Source organism: Oryzias melastigma, linkage group LG13 (genome assembly GCF_002922805.2).
Source record: "Oryzias melastigma strain HK-1 linkage group LG13, ASM292280v2, whole genome shotgun sequence".
In the NCBI taxonomy this organism is placed as follows: Eukaryota; Metazoa; Chordata; class Actinopteri; order Beloniformes; family Adrianichthyidae; genus Oryzias; species Oryzias melastigma.
The window spans coordinates 2,942,294-2,955,420 of NC_050524.1; the positions used below are offsets into that span (position 1 = coordinate 2,942,294).

A 13,127-nucleotide genomic window follows, 5' to 3' on the forward strand; every position below is an offset into this window, starting at 1 on the left:
CTTGTTTTGTTCTTGAGAACAAACGTCTTTCAGGTCAGGACATTTGGATTTTTATGAGAATCAGGACTTCTGAGAAGTCTTCAGTCGCTCTTCCACTGGAGCGCACGTGTTTCTGCACGAAGCAGAGCAACAACAGTACTGAGAAAAGACAACAGCAGCAGAACCGCCTGCTGGGGAGTTCACTGAAAACGAACCACAAATTTAAAGCAAATAAACGAGAAGCAAAGCTGAGGAAATGAAAAACCAAAGTTTAGATGTTTGTCAGATTACACCTCACAGTCTTAACCCTCGAACACTTTCACTAGAAAAGCTACGCCATCACTGTTACTGACCGGGTAATTTTTACACAATATAAATACCAAAAAAAAGTATTTGTCATAAAAAAATAGATTGAAATATGACAACACGTGATAAATTAGAGTTTTCTATTATTTTCAACTTTATGTAACAAAATGGAAAATAAAAGCATGCTTGAATATTACAAAAAAATTAGGAATTTGAGGAAAAATTCGGATTCTTGAGACTTGGTCTTTGCTCCAACCCATCCTGGGACATGTGTGACTTTACCCAGGGACCCATGACACTCACAAAAATGTTGAGTGTCACTTTTGCTCAGGTGAAAATTACCGAGCAACAGTGCTCTTGGGTTAAAGACCCACTCCGATGAAAATTCTGTTTTTAACATGTTCTAGTGGGATTTTTATAATGATGGAGGACATCTAGGTAAAAAATGAAGCTTAAAATTCTATATCTGAGTGTTTATTTATTCAAATTGTTGTGAATCAGGAGCAAAAGAAGATTGTATTTGTGACATAAAAAATCCAGTGGGCGGAGCCTCATGCTCCCTGCTCCTGCATCCACCTCCAAACAAATAGATCCATGAACGTCTTTGTTTCCCTCGTCTGAGCTGGAATCGGTCCCATTTTTACTGCACCGTTAATATTACATTGGGGTGTGAGGGCTGTAAGCTAGAGGGAGAGTGTGATTTAGATGTGTGATAGAAAGTGGGGGTGGGGCTGCTTCACGCAAATACAACTCAGAGGAGAACTCCTGCCGCTCTGCAGAAACTATGTCTTAGAAAACGACAGATTTCCACTAAAAACGGTTTAATTTAATTAAAACCGCACTGGGAATGCTATGAAAACACATCAAAAGAGGACTAACAAAGATACAAGCTACTTAAAAAAGTATTTCTCAAATCAACTTAAAACATTTAGAAAACAAAATGTTTTTTCTTTGCTGTAAGAGCAAAAATCAGCCGATAGAAATAGAGCGGCCTTTTTAGCTAAAATAATATCAAAATAAACTAAATGGTGATGTTTAGGTTGGAAATATTATGCTTTAAAATAACCATGTTTTGCTCAGAAAATAGTTTTATAATTTTAAAGCTGGTATATTGACCCCCCCCCCTTCTCCTCCATAATCATCCTATAATAACACATTTTGAGATATAATTAGATACAAATGTTCTGAGTCCCAAAAAATTCCCCAAATCAAGTAAATCTGTTTCTTGCTCGACCGCTAATCATTTATGAATAAAACTTCTGCTTTAGATGTGATGTAAGGTAAAATGAGTTTGTTTCATCAGATATCACTGAAAATGAGATGTTTTCAAGATAAAAATGACTCGGCAAGAAATACAAGATTGACTGACCTAAAACGTGTCGTCACTTTACAGAATAGTTATCTGAAAGTTTAGTGTAATAAAATATTAAAATGTGACTAAAGTTATTAATATATAATTCCATATGGCTCCACGACCATCCTGAGAACTGAGAGAATCTTCTCTAAACCAGATTACATCCTCAAAGCTGAGAATCTTTTGTCTTTCTGAATGTTATTGTGAATAAAAGTCTTTATTCGTTGGTTTTATTTAATTTGTATTTTGGATTGTGGTTGCAGAGTTTTGTGTTGTTCAATTCAAATGTGTTTAAAAGGAAAAAAGCTCAAAATGTATAGAGTTAAAAACAGAATCGTTAGTAGTCCTTTTTTTTCATTTATTTGGTACATTTACACATATTTACATTAGTCATGGATTTTGTGCGTAATCCTACGTAATAGTTGATAATAAATTAAATAAGGCAAAAAACAACCTAAAAAGCTGTTTGGTAGCTGAAAGAGCTGCTGTTTTCAGTCAGTCAATGGAAAAGAACTGAATCTCTGAGGAGTCAGAATTCCATCACTACTGTGGGGGGAAACAAGGAACGACCGTTGTGTTTACTCTGTCTGAAAGTTATATAATAATATAATAATAAAAACAAATTATTTAGAAGTTTTTTTTAGATTTTTTATTTAATTATTATTCTTTAATGATAATAATGGTACAATATTTTGTAGAGATATTTGATGATATTTGCAGCAGAAAGGTGTTGGGGGCGTGAAAGTGTAAGTTCTTCATGGGGGGACGTAAGAGAATTAAGATTGAGAAACGCTGGCCTAAGGCTTGTGACTAAGACATAAATCAAATGTATTTATTGCAAAACTATTTTACATACTTTATAGGAGATCTGGACACTAAAATCTCAATCATTTTGTCTTTTTTTAAAGACTAAACGTGAAATTTTAGAAATTGTGACTTTTTATCATCTTATTTTCTTCATGTTTCATCCATCTTTTTCTCTCTACACTTCTTTGTGTTTTTTTTCTTTTGGATTTTTCCTCTTTTTCATTCTAAACATGAAGGAAAGAGGTCAGACATGCTGGAAACTCCCAAACCTCCTTCATGACACGACAGTTATAGTTTCATCCTAATAGATTCTCGAAGCTCTTCCATCAAAGCTGCATCCTACAGGTCTGGTTCTCACCTTTACAGTGGTATCCTTGCTTAATGACGCCCCACAGCTGGAAGAAAGAAAATGTCAAAGGTCAGGCTGAAGCCTGGCGGCGGTGTCAGATCTTCTCCTGAATGATTTGGACTCACAAAGCCGCCACACGTGTCACAGAAGGTCGGCCGCTTGTAGGTGATTTCGTGGAAGTTGTGGGCGTCGTTAAAGTTGTATCCCAGCTTGGCGCACACCGACATGCCCCTCATGAAGTACGAGGTGATTTCCTCGTGGCTGATCTGCCCCTCCCTGCAGGTGCAGAAGGACAGGTGCTGAAGCACGGGCAGGTGAGGCGGCGGCCGAGCTTCCCGCCTCCCCACCTGTCAGTTTCTTGCGTGCAGAAGGAGAAGGGGAAGTTGGAGGCGATCTTCTCAAACTCCTCCAGTGAGATGTAGCCCTCCTGGTTGGGGTCGTAGTTCTTCATGATGGACTGCAGGGGGTGACAGAGCGGCAGCAGCGTCATCACGGAACTCAGTTCTGCTTTATTCTATCCAACAACGAGGAAGTGAAAGAAAGAGGCGGCGGCTTCGGCGCCACAAACTCACATCCACCATCTGCTTGACGTGTTTGGAGATGGTGTCGGGGTCCAGCCTCGGGGTGACCCCTGACCCCCACTCTGCCACCACCGGGGGCTTGACTGAAGCTACAGGCTGGATCAACACATGCAGCACGATGAGCCGTGGAGGAAAGAACACACCCACCACATGAAACTCCTCCCTAACGTACAGCGCTTTGATGTGGCCAGCTTTGAAGCGCTCTAGCAGAGAGCTGGAGCTTTTGTTTTGATGATGGCAGAAAAACAAAGTCAAAACAGCGCTCTGATTGACACCCTCACCTGAATCTTGGGGTTCTTGGGCTCCTTGGTGTATGAGAGCTCATAGATCTCATCCTCGGTGTAGTACAGATCCAGAGAGAGCTGAAGGAGTGCAGGAGCATGAGTCAGGACGCCCTTTAGCTTCAGAACCCTCAAATGAAACGTTTGTGGTACCGTGAGCAGATGCAGGAGGTCCTTGTTGGCCTCGAACGGCGGCGTGCAGCTGTGGATGGCCAGCAGGTCGTTGATGTTGCTGTACAGGTGCTGCAGCTTGCTCAGGTTGATCTTCTCCTCCTCGATGTAGTCCGGCATGGCCTCGTTGAGCGAGATCAGGTCTTTCAGGTGGACGCCCAGGATGGGGACCTTGAAGCCTTTGCAGTCGTTGTAAACCCGGCGGTAGTTGCTGTAGTTGCTGCGCGAGGAGAGCAGCTCCGTCATTTCACTCAGAGCCTGCAGGGGGCGCCAAAGAGGAGAGGAGAAGAAGAAGTCAGGGACTTCCTGTGCATCTGATCTTTCATTTTCAATCATTAACACAATCCTTCCAGTAGAGTCTGAAGGAAGGTGGGACCACCACAGAAACTGTGGACAAACCCAATCAGGACCCACACTTTCTGCCCACTTTTAAACCATATGGAGCCCATCTTTGGTGGCTGGCTGGGCCACAACTTTGATGGAATCTACCTGGATAAATAAGAATCTACATGGAAATGTTCTGCACATAGTTCCATATTAATGCTTCATAATTATCAATATTATCCGGTTAATCTCCAGCTTTAACGCCACCTTGATTGACCCCGACGGCTTGGCGTGGTTTTGTTCCTGCAGCCTGATCAGGCGTTAATCTGCGGAAACTGAGCTGTTTGTGATCAGCAGCTCTGGGTTTCAGTGTAAAATGGACTAATTCCTTAGAAAGCTCTGACTGTTTTAAAAACGCATCTTATTGTGAATTTTTTAAGGCTCCCGAAGAGTCCATGTAAACAAAGCACAAATAGGGAAGAAGAGGAGGAGCTTCTCTTCAGATTATTTCCAAATATAAAGTATTTAAAAGTAAAAATATGACACATTTTAAGGGAAACTGTATATATATGACAAAAATTACCTCATAGAAATACCTCCTAGCACTGGAGAAGACACATATTTCAAATAAATGTAGATTTTTAGGATATTTCCTGTCAGAAACCCTTAATCTCTAAAACAATCTGACCTTCTGAGGACACTTTACTGGTAAAACGGTTCAGTTTGAATGAGCAGGGAGAGAAAACATTATGTTTGGTTTGTTTTCATCATAAACATCTGTTTAAATGGATCAGCTGCGACATCAACCGTCTGAATGGTGAAAATGACACCTGAAGAAGGACGAGCACAATGACCAGATTTGACTCCGCCCATCTCAACAGTGTTTTGGAAACAGCATTTGGGCGGGTCAAAAGGAAAGTTTCAAGCTCTGATGGTTCTGACCATCTGACAATCAAAATAAACCAGGTTCCTAAAAATCTGCCAGCTTGAGCTCTAAAAACAAGAACCCACGCACACCCCAAAGATCCGTGAAACCAGACTGTTCATGCATTTAGTGTTTGCAGTTTGATCGGACCTTCCTCTAGTGCTAGATCAGCAACGTTTGCTTCTTCCTGTTTTTGGTCAAATGTGGGAACAGAAGGTGTGGGCTTGGTTTTGACCAAACCACTAGAAATGTTGTGCACTTACAACAACATACCTTTAGGGGGCGGTGTTGCTGGAAACAAACACGAGTTAGTGGTTTTGTGCGAATTCACTCACTACTTAGTGCACTATATCAGGCTTTTGTCATTGTTTTAGGGGTGTCCGAATCTACAATTCCAAAATTCAGTGCCATGGAAATTTCCCAGAAGTCTCATAAAATGTTTGTATTTCTTAGGTTTTTGCTTTGGTGACGGTAAAGCGATTTGGGACTTTTAAGAAGGTAGTAAAGCTAGTACAAGTACAGTTGTACACTGTTTACCATCACTTAGAGAGCTCTCTGTTTACATTCTCTCCCACTAGCTTACAGCCCCTCACCACCCCAAACAAACATTAGCGGTACAACAAATAGGGCTAACATCATCAGAGCTATCCAGCCGTACAGTTTAGATCCAGATTCCAGCTCAGACGAGGAAAGACGTTCATGGATCTATTCGTCTACAAGTGGATATATCAGAAAGGGGCGGAGCAGGGGGCTTGTGGCCCTGCCCAGTGTATTTTCTAATTCACAAAAACTATATTTTTCAAGCAACATTTTTTAATGTGCAACTGATATACGACAATCTAAATCTAGAAATACTAAATGATTTTGAGCTTCATTTTCTTTATTAATATCCTCCATCATCAGTAAAATTCCATAAGGACATGTTAGTAACACCAAAAACACAATTTGGGCTGGACCGTTGGCACAGAACAACCCCGCCCTCCTCCCTGTTGGTGGGAGCTTTGTTTGTGTGAGCTTATAGCCTCAAGCCAATGTTAGCTAGAGGCTATATTAGCATGAATGTTGCAAGCTCATCATGTCTTGCACACCTAAACGTGACAAGCCAAGATGGAGAGGAGACTTTGGCCCCGCCCATTTCAGTAGCTGCGTCATTAGTCTGAGCTTTTTCAAGCATCCAGTTTTCTGAAATTGAATTAAGAAAAACGAAGAAATGCAGCTTTAATCGTAAATTGTTTTTTATATGTCCTCTACTAAGAAAAACGTGTAACAAAAACATGTTAAAAACACACAAAAAAAAATTTCATCTGAGTGGGTTTTTAACTTCTTCATTTAAGTCCCGACCTCATAATCCAGTTTGTACCACCCTCTGCTGGTTGAAGTTGTAACTACAGCTATGTAACTAAGAAAAAAACATTAATTTTAGCTAAAAAGCAAAATATGTTTTTTACAGTGAAGTAATTGGTTAAATTCATAAGATAAATACAGTCTAGAGGGTTTTTACTTGGGCATCAGAAGTTTTATGTACAGATATTTTGCAGAAACTTTGAAATTCTTTTTTTTCTGTTAGTTAAGATGTAATTTTTAATCTAAATGCTTATAAATAATAATGTTTCAAAAAAGTATTAACTATGAAATAACAAGGTTGTAAAAGGTTGCCAAATACCTTTTAAATATATGTACTTCTGTGAACTATTAAGATGCTGGAGACACAAATAGGAAGCAAATCCCACTTATTAAAATTCCAGTTATCCAAAGCAGAGTTCAGGAGTGACTGAAGGTTGTGAGTAATATTTCCAGTACCTTGGTGACGTCGGGGGGCAGCAGGTTGGACGTGTCTTTGAGGCGAGAGATTGAACTGTGACAGAGGCCTCCAGTGACGGCCATTAGAGTGTTAAAGTTTTGCAGAGATCTCAGTTTCTACAGAGGGAAAGGAAAAGTAAATAACTGCAGGGCGAGCACCAGAGCACATGAAATCATGTGCTCCACAGTACAGTCAGAGTTCCCCGGCTGCCTCTGGGGGCGGCTCGGCTCCAGCAGCAGGTCTACCTGGGCCACATGGATGAACTTGGTGAAGACCTGAGCCCTCTGCTGGGCTGTGTGCCTGCTGAGGATCATCAGCTGGACCCACTGGGAGACGCCGTTACACATCATGACCGACCGCTCCAGGGCGGGGTTATCTCTGACTGAGCCTCGCACCACGTAGCTGCGGTAGTCCAGGAACTGGAAAAAGCACAAAAGACGAGTCAGACGATAATTCATTTTTAAACTTTCCTCTTTCTTTTATTGTGAAGCACGTTGGTATGCTATAAGATGTTGTAAAGTGCTATATAAATAAAGTTCATTTATTCATTCATAAAAATGGAATTTGCATAAAAAATGTACAAATTCCCTTAGGTGTACTACAAGCAGTCTAAAAGTGGGGCAGTGTAGTGTCATGTAAAAGATTAAGCTAAATGAACTTTAATAAAGCATTTTAAAGATTCTATAAGTGGATTATGTTGTAGAAGCTAGCGTGAGCTAATGCTAGCTTGTGAAACGAATGGTATCTTTGCACTTAAGGAGATGGCAGAGCAGGTTTGTTTGTTTTCATTGTAATAAAATTAGAGTTCTAATGCTGCATTCACACCGGACGGCATTCGCATGTCAAATTTGCGTCTGCCGCCTCTCTCTGGTCTTACTGATCCTCGTCTGACGTCCCAGCCGCGGAGCAACCGCCAAAGTTTTTCTGGACTTTATCTGTTGCCACGTCATGGAAAACATGGATGATGTTGAGCGAGTAGCTTGAGTTTATATGTTTTGGAGAGCTCTACAGAGGGACCAGCATCCACGAGTCCCAACTCCATGGGCTCTGTGACAGGCTAGCGACTTGTCTGGGGTATATCCAGTCTTCCCCCAACAATAACCAGGACACTCTGGCAACCCCGCTGCCCCAGTTAAGAAAATGGATGGAAGTTCAGGATGAAAATCTCCCATTGAGCAGCCATACTGGAATTTTTTTCTACCCTTTGAGGGTCACATGCCCAAAGCTGAGTCTCTGATTGGTTGACACGGTGCGTCAACCTCGCTACACCTGACACCAAAATCGTGCTGCAGGACTTTAGATCACGTATGTACATCGACTTAACATTGAAACTTGACACCGCTGCCAATCATGGGAATGAAGCATAAGGTCGGAATTTAAAGCGTTTCAACAGCAGGTTTGCAGATTCTTTTTCACATTTTTGACACTTAAAACAGTTTAACCATAATTAACTGGTGGTTAGGAAGGTGAATCCATCAAATGATTGTCTTTTCATCTGTTTCTGCTTTTTTTGCAGTGATTTTCTCAGAACACAGAAGAGTTTCTGACATCAGCTTCCATTGACAGGATGACACCAGATAACGCTTTTATGAAACTTTTGTAATATTTTACTAACTTTTAGTGTAACATTTCATTTTAAATGAAAAGGTGAAATATTCTTTCTGCATTTGCTGTAAATGTCTAACAAAACCCAAACGGTCAGTAAACACACAGATAAAACCAGTTTAACAGCAGTGTTGACAGTAAACTCTGAAGGGACTCGGCGAGACAGACAACGTGTGTGTGACCATGTTTATGGTGACGACTGAGCTCAGCTTCATTTACTTCATTTACATACTTATTAAGTATCTTTTTATTGATTTTTTTAATACTTATAAGTCTTCTGCAGTAACCATGCCAGTCAGTGACCTCCAAGTTGAGACAAAGAACTCTTGTAGAAGTTGAAGTACTCGTCTACATTTTTTAGATTAAAAAAAGGTTGTTTTTACGATAATCAGTAAAAACAGTAATTCCTAAAAGAATATAAATGCATGTTTTGGAGTTTTGTGGTCTATTAAACCAGGTAATGATTACGTGAAAGTTGCATTAGTCCTAAAAGCTTCCAGTTCTGGTCATGGGAGTACGTAGAATTCTCTTGTTTACGTTTATGGTCCATATTTCAGGAATCAATAAAACATTTGGGCGACTAACAGAAACCTGGTGATGCCTCATTAAACCAAGACTTTGTGAAACTCACTGAGACGTTACAGAAGTTCTTGAACTCCAGGTAACTGAGATGTTCTGCCATCTCATCCGGCTCCATGTGGTCGAAGATCAGAGACACCTTCCTCTTCTTCACACATGGCGAGGGCGCCTGCGAGACGTTCACGTGAGGGCTTCTGGGAAACCAGAGCCGAGAAAACAGACAAAAATAGACAGATGTTCTATTTAGGGAGAAACTGGTTGTCTCCAAACGAGCCAACGGCTGTTCCGTCACTGCATGGCGGTGACTCTACTGACAACATGACTCACGAGCAGGAGGTGTCGATGAGCTGCGAGTGGATCTTCTCTCTGTCCAGCTGCACCAGCGCCCACAGGTCCCCCATGGTCTGCTCCAGGAGGGGGTCCACCTCAAACACGGCTGGGAACTGGCTAATCCACTGCCTTGCCCCGAAGCACAACACAAAACATGTTTACTACTCAGATACCCGTCCTGTCGCGCTCCGTCCGTCCGCACAGCACCTGCTGACCTTACTCACCTGACAAGGTGGCAGATCTGCGCCCGCCTGAGTCCCCGTTTGTCGGAAGGACAATCCTTGTAAGTGAGGTAAGGAGTCAAGGATGGAAACTCGCTGCTGATGCGGCCCAACCTGTTGGTTGTGAGCAGGAGTACAAACTACAAATCTGCTTTGCAGGAGGCCACAACAAAGCCCGGCCTGTTTCCTGATCTGATTAACCAACGGGAACATGTGACTGGAGCAGCTCCCCAGCGGAGCCGGGGTGCCACGCTGAGCAGCAGGGAAGGATATAGGGCAAGAAGTTTCTGGGCAAACATCTGAGACGGCACCACCCAACTGTGCATCATTAGGGTCATGTGGACCAACTGGGAGCCTTTTGGGCTGGAAATCTTTCCCTCCGAATCTGCAGTCGAGACACAGCAAACATTTGTTCAGTCGTTTCAAAAGCTTTCAGACAGATTACGGATCACTTGGTTCTGTGGTACCTGAGTCCATGAGACAGACTGGATCACGAGTATGGGACAAGAGGAGAAAACCTTCATGGACCGGTTGTGGTTTGTCAAATAAAGCATCCAAATTTAGGGGCTGATTACATCAGCAGTGTAAACATGTTCTTAACCTTCAAACGTTGCTAAATAAAGTCCCTGTGTGAAGTTTTTACTGGGATGTACTCCTCAAACCCGATTCATAGGCCCACAGGTCGTTGCGTGTAAAACCAGAAAAATGGTTATTAAGAAGCAAGAATTGAACTTCCTCTTTGTTGCAAATTTGAAAATGCAAATAAATACAGTTAAACCAGTTTACCAGTGAACCTCCGGGTAGTTCTCTTTCACCACGATTTAGAGAAACCAACACCCACTTCAAATGTCTGTTCTTTGGTCTACTATCAAAGACAGCTGAACTGAAGTGACATTCTACCATTTTATTAAGTACAGAAATTGTTCTTCATTTTTGTTTAGCTTTTTTTAATGTGCATTTTCAATGGCCCTGTGGTAGAGTGTCCGACCTGAGAGTAAAAGGCAGTGAGTTCAAATCCGCAGCTCAAAAAATGGGACCCGATGTCTCCCTGCTTGGTACTCACGACTGGATTAAACCAACAAATGTTTCCTGAGCGCAGCTGTGTCTGCAGCTCACCGCTCCCCCAGGAGATGGGTCAAATAAGAAGAACAAATTTCACACATTTACTTTAAAACCATAAACTTTGGAGCCTCGTTTCCACTGAGCAGTCTGGTAAGGAGCAGTACAAGACGGTCCATTGAGTTCCACTCAGTTAAGCCTTGCTTGCACTGAGTGGTTTGTTTTCACGGCGCATGCGTGGTGTAGACCGCTAGCATGTTGTTGGAGTGTCACGACTAGAAAAGCAACAACAATGGAGGTCATCCAGCAGCTCGTCTTTTCCGTGAATAAAATGAGGGACCACCCAAACGTCAAATCCAAATCTGAGTTCCTGATACATTAAATCAGTGATAGGAAACTTATTAGTTAATTATATTAATAATAATATTATTATATTGTTATTATTATACTAACTATTTTGAATGTGGATGTTATTTAAACCCTTTAACAAAAGGAAATTCTCAATAATTTGTTTATGTGATATAGATCTTATCAATTATGATCCATTGGTTTAGTCATATTTTGTTCACAACCTTAAGATACAAAAACATTGACTGAAGTGATCTAGAAAGAGCTCCTCATTTACCCATTTTCTCAAATTTGATCCACACATGTTCAAATAATATGACTGGATTATAAGGAAATATTATCAACAAAATTAGTATTTTTTAATAAAAAACAAAAGCAAATTATGAGTTATTATTCTCAACATAACGTTTTGAAAAACAAAATTTTACCCTAAAAGTGTTTTAGAGATTTAATTGAGGCAGCCATTATATAATGAGCATGAAAAGCCCTTTGCTGCCCCTAGTGGAATGATGATGAACTGCAGGGTAGAAAACACGACTTAATGGGTTTTTAAGCAAAGTTTGTATCTCATAAACGTGTGGATCAAATATCATATGAATAGTTTTATAGATTTACTTTTCTTGCTTTAAACCATGATTTCAATAAAAGAAGTAAATTAAAAAAACGTCTGCAGTACTTCTCCATTCAAAGTGATGCTAAATTAAGTCTGGTGAGCATTGGAAATCAGAGGCACAAAACATGACGGCGATAAACAAAAACTACAAACATCCTGATGTCAAAATTTTTTCAATGTTTATTGTTCTCTTGGATTTGTGGGCGGAGATTCATTTTCAAATCTTTTAATCTTATTTAAATTGATCTTTCATTTATTTATTTTTGATTGGCAGGTGGGCGGATTCAGCTAAATTCACTTCTATTTATTGTAATCATTTTTGGATAACAGTTGATGTGGGCGGAGCTAACCTCAGTCAATATGGCTGATCCACTAAGGACATAGTTTATACTGTATGTCTTTGCAATTGATAATGGAAAGGCTGTCGAAAAGGAATCGCTGATGACATCATCAAGGAATCGGAATTTTATGACCATATTTAAAATGAAAAAAATTCTATTTAATCTGTACTTATTTTGACGTAATGGTGGAGAACATTTGACCCAGAAAATGTCCACATCCCAGGATTTCAAAGACTTATTACTGCATTCTAAATTCAGTCTCAGTTACAAAAAAATTATAAATTAAATCATCGCACTTTCTAAAGCAATTATGACGCCAACCATATTTGATTACGATAGGAAGCAGGTTTTTAATTCACATTTTTTTCATTTAGTCTAGTTACTTAGAATGTTGAGGATTTTAAATATAAAAAGAATAAACTTTTTGTATTTTAAAATCGTAACCGTACATACCACCTACTTTATCTGCACAACTGATTAACATATTTATTAATAAAGCTGTAAGTATCTTCAGATAAACATTGAATCTCAAAGATCCCCATAAATCACAGTGAATAAAGAACTCAACCACGGAATCATCAAGCTTGACACGTATAAACGCCACTCAGAAGATTGTCACAGTTCTCTTGGAGAGTTGCGAGAGAAACAGGCCAACCTTCGTATGAACTATAGCGCATGATTGCTATTTACGCATGACTATTTAAGGTAATTTGGTCAAACGATGCCTCTAGTGGACGGATGATGAACTACAGAGCAGAAAACAAGCATCTGATTATTTACAATATGTTTTTAAAGACTCACTTCAATGAAAATTGTGTTTTTAACATGTTCTTGTAGCATTTTTATAATGATAGAGGTTATATATAATCAAGTTTATGATTGAAACTGTATTCCTGAGTATTTCTTTATTTAAATCGTGTTGGATCAAAAGAAAACCGGATGTTTGAAAAGCTCATTTTTGTGACTCAGCAACGATCGGGCCAAAGTCTCCATGCTCCACTACAGTTTTAAATCCTATAGATCCATTAATGCGATAACGCTCATAGAGTTTGTAGTATTCAGAACTTTTTGATTATTTTGTTATCAGACCTGCAATTTAAATCACAGCTGACATGTTAAACGTCGAAACATGTCAGCTGTGATTTAAATCTGA

General features: G+C 40.2%; 1 protein-coding gene across 2 annotated transcripts in view; it reads right to left on the reverse strand.

Annotated features, from left to right (window-relative positions):
* The window catches only part of rasgrp4 (RAS guanyl releasing protein 4), a 26,056-nt gene that overhangs the window by 3,206 nt on the left and 9,723 nt on the right, over window positions 1-13,127 (reverse strand). The window contains exons 3-14 of one of the 2 annotated variants that reach the window (XM_024277629.2): window positions 9,887-9,998; window positions 9,617-9,679; window positions 9,390-9,521; window positions 9,115-9,256; window positions 7,124-7,297; window positions 6,878-6,994; window positions 3,811-4,086; window positions 3,658-3,738; window positions 3,368-3,472; window positions 3,143-3,252; window positions 2,921-3,071; window positions 2,805-2,841 (exon numbers count right to left, since the gene is read on the reverse strand). In XM_024277629.2, coding sequence (XP_024133397.1) covers window positions 2,805-2,841; window positions 2,921-3,071; window positions 3,143-3,252; window positions 3,368-3,472; window positions 3,658-3,738; window positions 3,811-4,086; window positions 6,878-6,994; window positions 7,124-7,297; window positions 9,115-9,256; window positions 9,390-9,521; window positions 9,617-9,679; window positions 9,887-9,998 — 1,500 coding nt within the window. Of the gene's footprint in view, window positions 1-2,804; window positions 2,842-2,920; window positions 3,072-3,142; window positions 3,253-3,367; window positions 3,473-3,657; window positions 3,739-3,810; window positions 4,087-6,877; window positions 6,995-7,123; window positions 7,298-9,114; window positions 9,257-9,389; window positions 9,522-9,616; window positions 9,680-9,886; window positions 9,999-13,127 lie in introns of those variants that run through there. The other variant, XM_024277630.2, reaches the window with a different exon arrangement.